The sequence below is a fragment of the Podarcis muralis genome, chromosome Z (genome assembly GCF_964188315.1).
Source record: "Podarcis muralis chromosome Z, rPodMur119.hap1.1, whole genome shotgun sequence".
NCBI lineage: Eukaryota > Metazoa > Chordata > Lepidosauria > Squamata > Lacertidae > Podarcis > Podarcis muralis.
Genome location: NC_135673.1, coordinates 48,741,739 through 48,757,954, shown reverse-complemented (window position 1 = coordinate 48,757,954; position 16,216 = coordinate 48,741,739). Strand labels below are relative to the sequence as shown.

At 45.7% G+C, this 16,216-nt stretch overlaps 1 protein-coding gene across 1 annotated transcript in view; it reads left to right on the top strand.

Moving 5' to 3' along the window:
• The window catches only part of HS6ST2 (heparan sulfate 6-O-sulfotransferase 2), a 153,004-nt gene extending 138,511 nt beyond the window's left edge, over window positions 1-14,493 (top strand). The window contains exon 2 of the mRNA XM_028716038.2: window positions 8,074-14,493. Within this exon, the coding sequence (XP_028571871.1) occupies window positions 8,074-8,773 (700 nt within the window). The 3' untranslated portion in view covers window positions 8,774-14,493. The remainder of the gene's footprint in view (window positions 1-8,073) is intronic.
• The last annotated feature ends 1,723 nt before the right edge of the window (window positions 14,494-16,216 follow it).

Sequence of the window (16,216 nt, the reverse complement as noted above, 5' to 3'; positions counted from 1 at the left end):
GGGGATTCGCCATTAGCTGTGTAAAGCAGCAAAGAGGGAGAGAAGGAGCAAAGCGGGAGAGGAAAGGAGCTGCTTACACTGCTGTAAGTGGCTGCTGTCCGGTTGGCTCCTTTAAAGCAACAGTGCTCTTTCCCTCCCCCCTCCCCGCTCAGCTCACCGATAAGCTCCTTTTCCACACACCCCACGCGAGCTCCTTCTTCCCTTAAACCCCTCTTCTGCATTATTAGCAGCATCCTTCTCCACACACCCCATGCGTGTTCCTTCTTCCCTTAAACCCCTCTTCTGCATTATTAGCAGCATCCTTCTCCACACACCCCATGCGTGTTCCTTCTTCCCTTAAACCCCTCTTCTGCATTATTAGCAGCATCCTTCTCCACCCACCCCACGCGTGTTCCTTGTCCCTTGAATGCTTTTCCTTCCCTCCCCACTTAAAACGTGGTTACAAAGCACGGATCCACATGGATCCTCAGGATTTTTACACTGGGTCACCCCAAACTCACCGTCAGATCACGTCTGTGGCCACAGCATGAACCACAAAAATCATACATCCACTGTTTCGTTTAGAATATTTTTTTTCTTGTTTTCCTCCTCTAAAAACTACATGCGTGTTATGGTCAGGTGCGTGTTATAGAGTGAAAAATACAGTAAACTGGGGGGGGTCCCCTTTTGCTGCAGCTGCTCCATAGAGTGCAGACCTGGGAACAGCTGTCCAGATGCTAAATGGGTGTGCATTGGTATTCGGAGCCGTAGAAACTACTGTTAATTGTCTGCTTTTGACAAGGAAGAGTTGGCTATTAGTGGTGTGTGTTCCTTTGGCTGGGGAGCATCCTTGACACTATGTCCTTTTAAATATGGGAGTAGGGAATCGTCGTTTCATTTTGTTTTTGTTTTTGTTATGTGCTTTGTGTTTCTGTTCTGTATTTTTTTGTTGTGACCTGCCTTGAGATCTTCAGGTGAAGGGCTGTATGTAAATGTAAATTAATTAATCAATCAATTAAATAAATAAATAAATAAATAAATAAATAAATAAATAATATTAAACGCTGTTCCATCCAACTTGGTTTTGACCACATTGAGTGGCAGCGGTTTTCCAGGCCAGGGTCTTTTCCCAGCCATACCTAGAGATACCAGGAATTGAACCTGGGTCTTGTTGTTTTTTGCATGCAAAGCACATTTTCTACCCCTGAGCTACAAATACTCCCAAGGAAGATGCCTTAAACTGAGTCCAGCCAGTGATCCAGCTATATCTGCATTGTCTCCACACTGACTGGTGGTGGTTCTCTGGATTGTCTTCCAGGTCTACCTAAAGATGTCAGGAATTGAAACTGGGATCTTCTCTGTGCAAAACAGGTGCTTTATCAGTGATGTGCAAACTAATAACTAACTAAGGCCCTTCCTCATAACGTAACTAATTGGATACAATACTTGTCAAACTGGTCAGTTTCAAATTTGTAGTTAACCTTTATGTACAAGCTCACAGCTTTTCGGGTGTGCTGAAACTGAAACGTGGAGTTCCCCCCATCCCTTTTAATAATTGAAAACAATGTAAGTGTATACTGTTGCATTTTCCTGTCTTTTTCTGTAAAAATCATTTCCAGCTTGGAATTTGCTTGAATTTAACATTTGCACCACACAGTGGTGTAGCGTGGGTTGTCAGCACCCGGGGCAAGGCAAGTAATTTGAGCCCCCTAACCCGTGGATTTTAGCACTGATTTTAGCACTGCGAGTGCGAGCGCGCGCCCCCCCCCAGATGTTGCGCCTGGCCCCCCCTGCACCCCCCCACGCTACGCCACTGGCACCACATCAGGCATGCTTTATCTATTCCCTTCTTTGTAATCAAATGCTCCCCTTCTGCTGCCTTTGATTATTGGAAGACATTTTGAGAGATAAGGCACATTAGAAAACATTGCCTAATTGTTTTTTAAAACTCAAATGTTTTCTGGAAAATTCATCTTGCTCGCTCTGTGCCAAAAACTGTTTTTGAAAATGTCCACCACTTCCAGAGAGAGTTGCTATGCAGTGTGAAAAGAGCATGGAATAAACTCCCAAGGCCCAAAATCTTCCTGGCGGCATAGAATGGCTTTGGAGCACAGGCATAACCTTTGAGATGAACCTGGTAGCACATCTAGTCCTTTAGCAGAAAGCACCTTTCCCATCCCCTGCTTTTTAACAGGACAGCAGCAGGACTGAGGTTCAGGTTGTAACACAATACCTTAATTCACTGGATGCTAAGAGGAGCAAATGCTAATGACTCCTCAAAGGTACTTGGCATTTATGTTCACTAAAAACATTCACTCTCTCCTTAATGGGCCATGACTTCAAACTGGGACTTTTACAAGTCTCCTGTGCTACTCAGGATGGAGATGGGAGCCCACCTGATTATGCCTGCAAGGAAGTGCTGCTGCTTTCCCCTTGAGTCCACATGCTTGACCTTGAAAACAGGAATCAATGAGTGTGCAAAGAAATGCATTGTGTCACTGTGCATTTCCACTGGGTATAGTAAGATACAGAGTTGTGCCATCATGTATTAATTATGAAAGGCAGAAAATGAGCTGTGGCAAGAGGTTGCTTTTTTTCTGTTTGCTGCAAGTAACTCTTCTGCAGAGTTATGCAGCCACTTCCCCCAATTTAATTTTGATATATGTGCCAGATTGGAAGCACAGCTTTAGTGAGTCGTAGGTTGTCTTTAAATATTACTAGCCTCCTTGAATCCCAGCTTGGGAGAAAGACAGGATATAAATGCATTAAACAAAGAGACAAGAGAACTTAAACCAGAAAGACCAAGAGGCAGAGGAAGCCTGTTGATTTGCTTTCTTACACTTGTAAATCAGGTGTGGAGAACCTTTAGCCCTCCGGAAATTCCTGGACTCCCATTTTCCATCATCCCTGGCCACTGGCCATGCTTGCAAAGGTTTGTAAGGGTTGCAGTTCAGCTGCATCTGGAGGGTGGCCAAAGGTTTGCCACTCCTGCACTAAATAAACACACAGAGAGCTGTAAATGCAACACATCACAACAAATCCTGACATTCCCTTCAGCAAAGAGTTAGCATGCTCGTCTCACGGCGCACAGCAGATGTTCCTCATGTACCAAACCCCCCCCAAAAAAAAATAACCCACCTCAACAGCTCAAGGGCCCCCAGTGTTCATTTGCTCCTTAGAGATAGTATCCTGGTCCTCAAATTAAACCTTTCCTTTCCTTTGTTGTTCTATCTTGTCTGCTTGGCTCATAACACCGGCATTCGTTAACTTGGAAAAATCCATTTGTATACTTTCCTTAAAAGCCATTTCTACACCAGAGATTCCCATGCCTTTGCTAAGGGGGCCTTTGGCTGGGAGAGAAGCAATTTCTACTGGAGAGTCTCTGCTGCTTTTCAAAATGATTGGTGCTTTTCTCTGGACCCACTGGTGCCTCCCCCACCCCACCCCTGCCCCACAGCCTCCATCCTTCTCTCTTTATCTAACCCAGAGATTGTCAACCTGGTCCCTGCCGCCCACTAGTGGGCGGTAGGGGGGTTCTATGGCACAAGCTGAATCCTTCCATCGAGCGCTGGGGGGCGGTAAGGAAATTTTACCATCAAGAAAGATGCATTAGTGGGCGGTAGGTATGAAAAGGTTGACTACCCCTGATCTAACCCCTGAATCAACTTTCTGCCATCACGGACAACCCCCAGGCTGTAGAGTGAAAAGGTTAAAAGAATTTGAGAGCTATGATGAGATGCACGCTGAATGCATTGATCCTGCCAAAGGATTTGTTTCCCTTTCTGTGTTAACCGCTTATTGATTGTCACAATGACCTTTGTCTTTGTGATTTTTTGTTGGCCTCTTTCCTACCACAGAATCTTGGTTGGGTCTTCTTTGCGCAGACCTGGCACTCCTACCCAAACACAGAGAGAAAGCAGCAGCTCAGGGGTAAAGCACCTGCTTCGCATGCAGAATTTTACAAGTTCAATCTCTGGCATCTCTGGGTTGGCTGGAAAGACGGCTTGAAACCCCAGTGAGCCACTGCCAGTCCGTGTAGGCCAGGGGTCTGCAACCCGCGGCTCCGGAGCCGCATGTGGCTCTTTTACACCTTTGCCGCGGCTCCGGGGCGGATACTAGCGAGGGGAGGAGGCGCATTGTGTGCCCCGACACTCCCCACTGTGGCGGGCGCTGTACTGGCTGTGATGTCGCTTGTGGGCGGTGCGTGCGTTAGTCACGCACCGTCCCGACGTCACCTTCCCGCCCGCTGTCAGATCGCGGCTCCGGAGATATATTTGTTTTAAATGTCACAATGGTTTTGCGGCTCCCTTTTTTTTTTCCTTTGGAAATGGGTCCAAGTGGCTCTTTTTGTCTTAAAGGTTGCAGACCCCTGGTGTAGGCAATGCTAACATCAGTGGGCAGCTTCCTGTACTACACCAAGTGAGACCACTGGTCCATCTCTCCCTTTATTGTCTACACCAGGGATAGGGAGCCTGTGGCCCACCAGATGTTGGACTGCAGCTCCCATAATCCTCAGCCACAGGTCCTCATACCTGGTCTACACTGACTGGCAGCAGCTCCCAAGGGTTTCGGACAGGAGTTTTTTCCCAGCTGTCTTTGGAGACACCAGGAGTTGAATCTGGGGCTCCTGCACATAACACTTGTGCTCTGTCACTGAGCTATGTCCTTTCTTCCGTGCTCACGGGGAAAAGAAAATGGCGGCTGCGTCCGTGCGATGAGGAGCTCTGACCACACAATAGAATTGTTGCTGTGAGAGCCAGCAGCTGGAGCACTTGGAGTTCTGAATGCAGGAAAGACTGTTTGTGGCCTGTGGGGTGTTTTCTTCCCCTCACAGTAATGCCTGGGAAGGCGGTGAGGGAAAACTGAAAGAGGGACACTGGCGAAGCCACCCAGCAGACCTCAAGGCTGAGCTGGGTGTTACCAACATGGCTACACAGGGAACATCTGGAAAAAGAAATGTATGAAACAGGACGTTGAAGTGTTCTGTGTTGTTTTCACAAGATGGTGCCGGGAATACATGGGGAGGAGACATGGTGAGGCCATCGCTGTGTGCCTCTTGAGGTGCTGATGTTTTAGACCACAGCACAGGCTGGTTCTGATGGGAGTTGTTGTCCAAAACATCAGGAGGACGCCATGTTGGCTGAGCCTGGCCTAATCCAACTGCTGTGAGGATAAATTGAGAGAGTCCCATGTGGGCTGCCCTTAGCTCTTTGGAGGGAAGTTCAAATAAGTGAATTTCTTTGACTCATACCCAGTGGGAGGTTAAAATACGTAGGGGTTTGCCTCATACGCTTTCGAACCTCACGTGCTGGCTTTCTGCCTTGGTTAGCTAGCTGTCTGCCAGCCGCTTCTCAGGAATGTAACTTGCCCCTTTTCTATGCATTTTCTCCTGTATTTCTGAAATAACTTCCACAGCTGCCTCTCCTCCTGATCTGCTTCTTCTGTTAAAGCTCATCCAAGCTTGGTTTTCTGTGGAACAGTGACATCTTGAGGTGTGTCCAAGCATTGGAGAAATGGGTGGGAAAGGCTAGAAATATTAAACGTGATTATTTGCCATTTTACTATGGTGGTCTCTAGGGCTTGCTCAGCTGTGATATCAGAGCTCACAGAATTATGCCCCTTCCCTTAGGAGACCCTGGGTTCATTGCTTGTGCTGAATTAACAATTGGTCAAGGATGGGAAAATCTCTGGTTCTCCAGATGCTTCTGAACTGCAGCTCCCACCACCCCATGCCATTGGCCATGTTGCCTAGGGCTGGTGGGAGCTGGAGTTCAACCATGCCTGGCAGGTCAAAGGTTAGTAGAGTGTGGGCACAGTGGAGTTGTGCCAAAGCCTTCGTGGAAAGTGGGCTTTGAGGAAGGAATTTGAGAATTAACAATGTGCAGGTGTTTTGGAAGGCTGTTGTCAGGGGAAAAGGCGGGTGGATTACAGAGAGCCCCCAAAGATTGTGGGAAGCAGCACTTCCTCAGCGGAGGAAGGAAGCCACGCCTCTAGTGGGGAGGAGATGCAGGGCTCGGAGGATGCAAGGCGGTGCCAGGACACCTTGCCTGAGCAAAGCGGGGAGGAGAGAGGTCCCCCGTAACTCAAGCCTTCCTTGCGCAGTAGGCTTTCGCCCAGAGAGGGGAGGCGCAGACTGGGGGTCAATAAACTACTCTGCTGGGGAAGATTTAAGGACCGCCCACTCTCAGATCCTGCCAGGGAATGAGCAAGACATGGAATAGAGGCGCTCTGTATTCTAAAGGTTTTTTTAGCACCAATAAGAAAGCTTTAGAACAGACTAGGGAGGCATATTGCCTGATTGCTCTCGAGCAACCACCTCTAACAGCTGTCAACAATACTATGAATGTTAGGTCAAAGCTCCTGGAGTCAGCTGCTGCTGCAGAACATGGTGGCGGGGGGGGGGCAAACTACCACGGCATATAACACCTTGCCTCTGGAATTTGTGCTGCCTGTCCATTTGACACATTGGGCCAAGTTCAAGGTGTTGGTACTAACATAAGCCCCTTAGCCTTATCTGTCATACGTCCTGTCTGCAGGAGAACTTCTCCTGCAAGTTCTGAAGGTCTCAGAAGCTCACTCTGCAGTAACTCAGGGCAGGGCTTTTAGCGTGGCTGCACCTGTTCTGTGGAATAGCATTCTGTGCCTAGCGTTCTTGAGCAGAGCTGAGGAAGCTATTAGCAGTGAATCTGAAACTCAAGCCTCTCCCTGCAAAAATCCTGCAGTGTCTCAGAAACCAGTTTTCCCATCCCAGGGTGGGTGCAGCCAGGTGCTGACCACAAGGGTCTTGCCATATTATTCCCAGCTCTGCTCTTTGCCTGCCCAGCGCTGTTCAAAGCAACAGCTGTTCCTCTCCAGCAGTTCTCCTTGACAACTGAATACATATGTTTGCAGCCTGCATAGCTGGTCTCTGGAGCAGCAATCTAGACCTACTTCGGTGCAAGTTCTGCAAGGCAAGTGACTCACCCTTCGCAAGCAGACTGGGAAGTGGGGGGTGGGGTGGGGTCAGAATCTGTGCAATTGCTGCAGGGCTGTTGATTTTTTGTTTGGTTTTTTTACACAAACTTTGGACTTTGGACTAAACATCATGAAGATTCCGCCTTCAAAACTTGATTTGTGTTTGCTGTGCTGCCTGTAGAACTGTTCTCTTCTGTTCCATTTCGTTTCTTCTTGGGGGGGGGGGTTGTTTTTTTTAAGTGTGTCACTAAAAGATGCATATTTGATGGGGAGGGGAGCCTGTGCTGCTCCTTGAGGCATGTGATACATTATTATTCATGGCACACACAAGTCCCGTTCTCCGCCACATGCGTATGGTGCAGGGATGATGGGCCTCAGGTCAAGGGTCCAGATTAGACCCTCCAGAATTCTCTTTAGGGTACCACAAAACTCTCTTTTTTTTTGCCTTTCCCTCTTTTCAGACCTCTTCCTCTGGACCCTGTTGTCAGGAGTTGGAGTCAGGCAGAGGTCAGCAATAAAACAATAAATGTCAGGCTTCAGGGAATTCACTTCCTGTGTCAGTGAAGTGAACTCTTTATCCAAGGGAACAAAATCATAACTCTTCCCTGTAGGTCTTGCCCCAATGAAGGTCCCTGCCTTTCCACTGCTCTGTCAGCCTCTGCATGTTCGGGGGGAGGGGAGCTGGCCGTAGCAGGAGGAGGAGACTCACTGAATTCTTCAGCAGCCTGCCTCCTCTCTGTCTCCTGGCCCTCCTCCTCTCTTGCCTGTGATTCTGCACTGCTCTCTGCTGCAGCTGCTTCCTGCTCACTAAACCCTGTTGCCTCTTCAGCTTCTGACACCTCCTCCTCCCAGTCTGGTCCCTCTTCTCGCTCTGACCATGCATCGTTGACCCACCACCAGTCCCCTGGCTCTGATCCTTCTTCCCCTGGAGGTTCCCTTGGGGGTTTCCCAGCTGGTGCCTCCCACGCACTCCTCTGCGTCCAACCAGTTCCTCCAGCACCTCGGATTTGGCAGATGGTAGACCAGGATTACCTTTTCAACAAAGGAACCAAAGAGAAAAAAAAGCTCTTGTTCTTGTAGTCGGATAAAGTGCCATACACTAATATGATTGTAAAATCTCTCTTTGCCTTCCCTCTTCAGAAACTTCTACTACATCACGATCCTCCGGGACCCGGTGTCTCGGTACTTGAGCGAATGGAGGCATGTCCAAAGAGGAGCAACCTGGAAAGCATCATTGCATGTCTGTGACGGGAGATCACCAACTTCCGAAGAGCTGCCCAGCTGTTACTCGGGGGATGACTGGTCTGGCTGCTCCTTGCAGGAGTTCATGGACTGCCCGTACAATCTCGCCAACAACCGCCAGGTCCGCATGCTGGCAGACCTCAGCCTGGTGGGATGCTACAATTTGTCTGTCATGCCAGAAGAGCAGCGGAACAAGGTTCTTCTGGACAGTGCCAAGGAGAACCTGAAGCGGATGGCTTTCTTTGGCCTGACGGAGTTTCAGAGGAAGACTCAGTACCTCTTTGAGAAGACATTTAACATGGTCTTCATCTCCCCGTTCACACAGTACAATAGCACACGAGCCTCCAGTGTGGACATTGACGAAGAGACCCAGAAGCACATCGAGGCTCTCAATTTTTTAGACATGGAGCTGTATGAATATGCAAAAGATCTTTTCCTGCAACGTTATCAGTATATGAGGCAGAAGGAGCACCAGGAGGCGAGGCGGAAGCGCCAGGAGCAACGGAAGATCTGGAGAGCTAAGCAGATCCACAGCAAGGAGCAGAGCAGCACAAATGCAACAACTGACTACATCGGGAGTGTGGAGCAGTGGCGATAATAACAGGGGGCGAGGTGTGTTTTTAGGGAGATCCAGATTTGAAAAGCCAGGGCAGGGTTGCAAAATAGAGAGGAAGGATGAAGCAGCCAAGCAAATTTGTGCTCCTTTGAGGGCACAAGGATACAAGGCTTCTGGCTTGTGGCCTTTGCCAATGCTTTGTGCATTAAATGTCGTGCCCAGTGTGGGTTAACCTCACCTCTGTGTGTCTCAGATCTGTCCCTTTCTAAAAACAACAAACCATGCTGGCCTGTTTAAGCAGCAATTTTTTGGAAATGATTGCTTGGGCAAAACCAAACATAAAAACTGATTGACATGGTTAAAGCTGAAAAAGTTGGGGAACTTTTTATTTTATTTTTTTTGAGGTGGGGAAAGTATGCTTTTGATGGGCAGGGCATGAGCTATGGGTTGCCCATCCACCCATTTTGTCTTGCAATGCTGGGGATTCTGTGGCCTTACAGATAGTCAAGACTACAATTCCCAACATCCTTGACCCATTGGGCCGTGAAAGCTGGTGGGAGTTGGAGTGCAAAGAGACATAGAGGGTGGCAGATGTTCCCTGATCTGTAGCCTTCTGGGGAAATATCCAACACTGTTCTTTTCAGGCCAACTCAGCCCCTTATCTCCAGGATGAAAGCTTTTTCAGCTTGGCATTAGCCATCAGAGTGACGGTCTGTTCCGTTTGGTAGCAGAAGTTTTAATAAGGACTGCGGTGGCCATAGTGAGCCCCACTGAATACTGTCGTTTGGGGGCCACATTTCTGCTCCACGTCATAAGATCTCATCATATGAGGTTGGACAGAAGAATATTGAGGTCCTTTCCAACTCTACAGTTCTACGATTCTTTGTTATACAAGGTCTGTGGAGCCTGCCTCCAAAGGTAGTTTGGGATGTTTGGGGCAAATAAAACACCCATTTCCCAGAGTTTGGGAGTTCAAGGCATGATAGTCACGATTGTGCTTTGCTAGGTGGCTTCCACATGGGAAACACACAACCAGAATAAAGCATCCCATTGGAATATCTCTCAACCCCACCCCCCACCCCGTTATTTTATTTCATGAATGTATTTTCATAGGCCAACTGCTTTTAGCACATACCAAATATGAATTCTGATTAACGGGGTGTCTGAAGAAGAAAATACATTGGCTTTTTAACAAAGAATAGAAGGGTTTTGTCTATAATTATTTATAACTCATTTTTAAAAATCTTCCTACTGCTGTTAATGAATTTTAAGCTTGTTTCATTTCATGTTCAATTGGAGTTGAGAATATTCTCTCAATGATCTGGAGGACATTTAGACTAGCTTAATACAACAACAGAAAAATACTGTTACAGAATTACTTTGTGCAATTGAATTGGAATCCATTTTGAAGATGTTGGGATGGGGAGAGAGGCAACTCTTGTATTCCTGTCCAGTTTCAACAACTCTCCTTGGATTTGATCATTTTGTATATTGCTGCCCAGAACGTTTTCGATCGAAGCTGTATTTTTTAAAAGGATTTATTAGGGAGGGGATATGGCTGGACTGGTGGTTTGCTTTTGATCCGCTCTTTCTAGTATGATGCAGAATTTGAGCTCTCATTTTTGTAATATTTGTGAGCCCATCAAGGAGTCCTAGGGGGTCTCCCATCCAGACACCTGCTAGACCCAGACCTGCTTAGCTCCAGCCTCGGGTGCCTTCAGACTGTGACTTAGGGCCTCATGGTCCTTCTGAGGCGCATAGAGTTGAGAAAGGGAGAGAGGGCTGAGCCACAGACTTTGAAATAGCCATATTTCTTACATTTGGTGCCAGCTCAATACCAGAATTACTCTTCTGCCGCCACTTGAAATGCTTGCCCTGTTCTAACAAGGGAAAGTCACGTGCAGAAGACAGCCTGAGTATGGATCTTCTTTGCTGATTTGCGAACAAGTGCTTGCAGGTACCTGAAACAGGTAATAAGCATATGAAATTGCCTTATACTGAGTCTGATTATTCGTTCATCTAGCCCAGAGTTTTCTGCTCTGATGGATTGTGGCTTCCCACAGAATCTGGCTGGCCACTATGTCAACAGGATGCTAGACTAAAAGTGTCGTTTGTCTGATCTAGCAGGGCTTTTCTCGTGTTCTGTTGGGGTCTTTCCCAGCCCTACTGCTTGAGATAGGCGGTGGTTTTTAATGGTGATGGAACCTATTACCTTTCGCTCTTCCTCTGTGTGGAGAAGGGCTGTATCTCAGTGGTGGAGCACATTCTCTACATGCCAAAGACCTTTGAACATACGGAGGTCAAAGGGATTAATCTTTGATGCTCTGAAGAAAACTGCCCTTCATGCCGGAGACTAGGCAGTTTTCGGACATGGTGAGTGACTTGGAGCAAAGGACCTCCATCGTGCCCAAACACCACAGAATAGTCCTGTGAGTTAGTCCTCAGGGCATTAGGTCAGCTAAACCTCCCCTTTTTAAATTACTTTTGAGACTGTGATGAATTACGACTGAAGGGATCTGTGTGCCCCCTGAAACTTTCACAGTGAATGCAAACCGACTGCTATCATAAGAAGAGGCAATTATTAACGATTAACAGAATGGAAACGAAACAAAAAGCATGTTTTAATTGTCTGCAACGAAGAAAGATTATAAATAGATAGGGGTGCTCTGCTTGTTAAGAATTTTGATTTTACATTGTTTTTAACTCTCCATCCCTTTTGAGGAAGTGCTAGCCACAAAAGTGAAACTAAGCTCTCCAACTGTGTGTAAGAATGTACTTACTTAAGGAGACAGACGCAATTTTTTAAGGCAGTCTGTTAAGGTGGAGAGTGAGTTCTTAATTAGACCAATGGCACTCAGTATGGAGAAAATACTGTTGAACACCCCATTGACTGTTGGTATCATGCAGCAATTATTGGATGAGCAATCAAAAGAGCTCAGAACTGAGATAAATAAAATGGTGAATGAAAATGTTTCAGAGAAAGGTCAGATTAAAGGAGACATGGAACTTTTGGGAAATAATACTTAGAAAAATCTGCCAGAACATGAAAGTGGAATGGTGAAGTGGGAAGCAGCAGATGATGAAATGGGCCTTCAAACAGGTGCCTGGAGGAGTGAAACAGTCAAGCAATGGAGTTGTGATTCTGGACGACTGGAATGAAACCATTGGCGGAGAGATTAAGAAACATTCTGAGATGGCACAGATAAGAGTCTACAATTTGAAATGAATTCAAAGGGGGAAACTATCAAGCTTCTGGTGATGCACTTGGAAAAAGAATGGAAGAAGTGGAAATGTTTTACATTAGTAGGATGCCTCGAAATGAAAGAAGTTCTTCTTTTTCTCCCGCTAAACTAGGATGGAAAATTAATGAATTAATGAATATTCATGAAATTAATATTAATGAATATACAATAAATAACTATGGATTGATATTTTAGTATACAATCACAACAGAGAGATTCCTTTATGAATAGAGATTAACGATTTATTGTTTTTTAACTGTGGAAGGGTTGCTGGAATTCCTTGGAGATAAATTCATCATACCGGATTGAAGTCTTGATTTTCAATGATGATAACAATGGGAGAGCCCCCTTTAGACTTTGTGTGGAAGGGGAAATGATTGAACTTGAGGTCTGGGGTTGAAGATTGGGAAAACACCATCTAACAGAACAAGGAGCAGCTGGATATTATCATGGAATACAGCTAGATACCATCCTGAACACTCAGAATATTAAACAATATTTATATATATAATTGACAGGCAAAGAATAAGAAGTTTTCTTTATTTCTTTTCTCTCTTTTCATCTTTTTATTATCTTTATCTTCCTCTCTTCTTTTTCTTTTATCTAATTTGTTTTTCTTTATGTTTTGTTCTGTCCTTTGATGTCCTCTACTCTGGGTTAATGAGGGTGATGGCTGACTGGTGGAGGACCTGCGTGAGAGGCAGGGAAGGGAAGATCTCTCAGAGGGAGAAAAGGAAGCTCCCAGGTGAAAGCTAGGAGGGTCTGCCCCCTTTTGTTTGAGCCGAGGGTTAGGAGGATCTACTTTTGTATTCTCCCCCTCCCCTTTCTCTTTTCCTTTCCTTTTTTCTTTCGTCGTTGTTTTTATTTGGATTTGGGTTTTTCCTTTATTGTATTGTAAGATGAAAAGTTTTAATTAAAAATATATATGCAAAAAAGAAATTCCAGGGAAGTTGCTGCCATTCATTGTGGACAATACTGCCCTCTGACTCAGAATAAGGCAACTTTCTATGTGCCACTGAGCTCGCCTGCCTCTTCCGCCCCACTTCCAAATTAGATACTAATGTGTTACAACTAGGTCTGGGATCCCTGAGTTGGAGGATGATCAGGTTTGTTTAACGTGACAAGTCTGCATGTTCCTGCACCTACAAAACTTGGGACCGTTGTCAGATACGCTTCTGCCTACCACTTACATGTGAAGTTTCTCCTAGTGAGCAATGTTTTCCAAGGGACTATAGATGACTGTAGGTCTCTAAGCCAGCCACCTTTTGCATCTTGTAAGACATTTGCATCTTAAGAGTGGGCCACTGATTGCGTTTAAAAACGGCCACCATAAGTTTCCCAAATGTCTACCAGCACCCAACTAACTCTGGTTGACTGGGGCTGGTGAGAGTTGTCAGCCAAAACCTCTGGACCGCACAAGGTTGGCAAAGGCTGTGCTAGAACTTTAGGATCGTTAAGAGACGATACAATTTAGTTGCATTTTCTCTGTTGCTGGGAGACCAGCTGGGAGGCAAGGAACTGGACAATTTAACATGCTTGGACAAGGCAAATCTCTATGCAAAAATCTTGTGAATATGATGGTGATAAAAGAACAGGCTCTTCTACTTGATAGTCTAATGAGAACTGATGTTAATTTTGGTCTATGCACTCAGTAGCTGATTTTTCTTTTAATGGCCTGGGTTTACTTAGCTTAACCTTCCATCTGATCTGCAGGGCTGGAGGCACCTGAGGATGATGTTTCCTTACTTCATGCATACTAAATCTTAACTGGGCTCCTTTTGCACTATATGCCATTTATATGTGAGATTAATCAAGTAAGGCTGGGGCCCCAGCCTATACGAGAGGCTTCACCAAAATAGACATTGCAACAACAATGCTACCCATGTCTTCCTGCTTCACAGAGCAGCCCTAACCATGTCTGTTCAGAATTAACTCGCGTTGAGTTTAATGGAGCCCACACCCAGGACGTGGCTGTAGGGTTAAAGCCTACCTTCTCCAAAGTTTATTGCATCAGGCAATCTTTCAGAGGCCTAGTGGGTTTGCTAAACTTCAAAAATTTACAAGTGGGGAGGGAAAAGCCAGCACTGGCAAAATGCAAAGAATGAGTGTTTAAAATGCCAGTCTGGCATTTCCAGTGGAATTCCTTGGTTTTCACAGGGAGGGCAATGCGCTCTTGAAACCAGAGGGGGCTGCCTGTGCTGGGTGTCGGTTTGAAGCACCCTGCCTGATGTAGGAGATGCAACCTCGTTTTTATGCTGTGCTCTGCATGGTTTACAAAATAATAAAATACTAAACCCTTTCCTTTACTTTGTGTATACTGTTTGTTGTATATAAGGGATGTGTGCATATAAGGATTCAATTTTGTCATAACCACGCGGATTCAGTTGCTTTCCACTATAGGCCGCTATCTTGCTGTGTAGTTTTACGATGACAAAAAAGGGGGTTTGGGAAGGAAAGGAGTTCCATTGACTTTGATTGTGTAATTTAACAATAGAGTTGATAAAATAAACATTAATTGCAGTCTTTTGTTGTGGGTTGATTATTGAAACGGCTCCGTCTGGCTCTGGGGTTGTGTTCCAAATCCGCTTTTCTAATCTCATAGCCTTATTTCAAGCAGGTTCATGTTCTTTTCTGTGCTCAAAAGAATCAAAAGGAGTTTTGCTCTGAACTAACAAATGGAAACCCACCAAAGGGGGGGGGGGGGAGAATGATGGCATCCCACACAGGAAACTGCCATATACCAAGTCAGACCATGGCTTAGCTCAGTCCTGTCTAAAGCAGGGTTGTGAATTGTTTGTGACTCTCCAGATGTTGCCAGAGTCCAGATATGGCCTCCACATTGCTCAGAGGACACTGCTTCCCATCTCTGGATGCAAATTTAACACCTTTGCAAGGAGCCCCACCTGGAGACACTGTCCTATTCCACTTTTTGGTGTGCCTCCATCTATAATCCAAAGTCTGGGGAAACTGTATGAGGGCACTCCTGACAAATTCCTGACTTTAGGAAGTGGACCAAGCAAGGGTGGCATTAGAAGGTGGCTCAGCAGCGTGCCATGCTTAATTCCACCACCACCCTTGCTTGCATGGCAGTTTGATACAGTAAACAACAGTGCTAATGAGGTCCCAGCCTCCTGACACCTTAATTTTCACAGAGGTTAGACATTGCTTGATTGCTTGCTTGTTTACGTAGGCCTCTTCCATACTGCTCCTGAAAATCCACATTTTCCAAATCCATTTTGTGCATTGTAGCCTTCTGTGGTTCCATACCAATGGGGGTTGTTTGCTGTTCTTGCATTCTGTTGTGCAAGGGCCATAGGTTCTGCCTATTTCAGATCCTGAGTCATGTTGCTCTTTGGAGAAAAACAACACCCGTGGACCCTTCCCAAACAGCCCATGAAACCCAATGATCTTTCTATTACTATTTCTGGCAGAAATGAGAACATGTGCACTCTGTTTGTAGGAGACAGACTGAGGATTAAATTTGTAGATTAAGATTTAAACTACCTATCCCTCATGTGTGGGAGAATTACAAAAGAAAACAGGTTGTGAAAACAGCCTTTTTAGAAGAGTAAAACACTTGATGTTTTGTAGCTTACTAAAGCTTAGGAACAAGGTAATTACACCTTTTTATCCCTTTATTTGTAGTCTGCTGACCTCCCCCTCTTCACCCCCATTGAAGAGAATAAACCATGCATTTTTAGTAAGATAAACAAAAAAAGTTTACTTACATTTCAATGCAGACAGCAAATACAATGCAGGTAAAATAACTTCTCAGGAACAAAATGCAAGGGTTGGATTGCAAAATAGGTTTTGTGTGTCTGGAGCCCCTAGACACATATCTGGTCAGTTTGGAAGCATAGTGGCGATAGTTTCCTCAGAGGCCGGAGAAAGTATAAAAAAAATTATCTCCTTGTTACAGTATTCCCTCCCAGAGGAGGCAGGGGAAGTAACCATACCGTGGCTCCTATACAATACAATAATTTTAAGAACTCTCTGTGTACTAACCCTGTGCTTGTCTAGCAAAAGAGACATTTGTGATTTGGCTGCAAAGGGACTTCCTCCCAGGTAAATGTGTTCCTCCCTGCCCCTCACCCCCTGCCTTTTGCATGTCAGTGCCCAGTGGAGGGGCATGGGCAGTGGCACAAAGGAGGAGTTAAGAGACAAGAGGAATGGAATAACCAAAAGCACATGATACCGCAAACCCATGTTACATGGCACAGCGACATGTGATGGATTTAGAAAG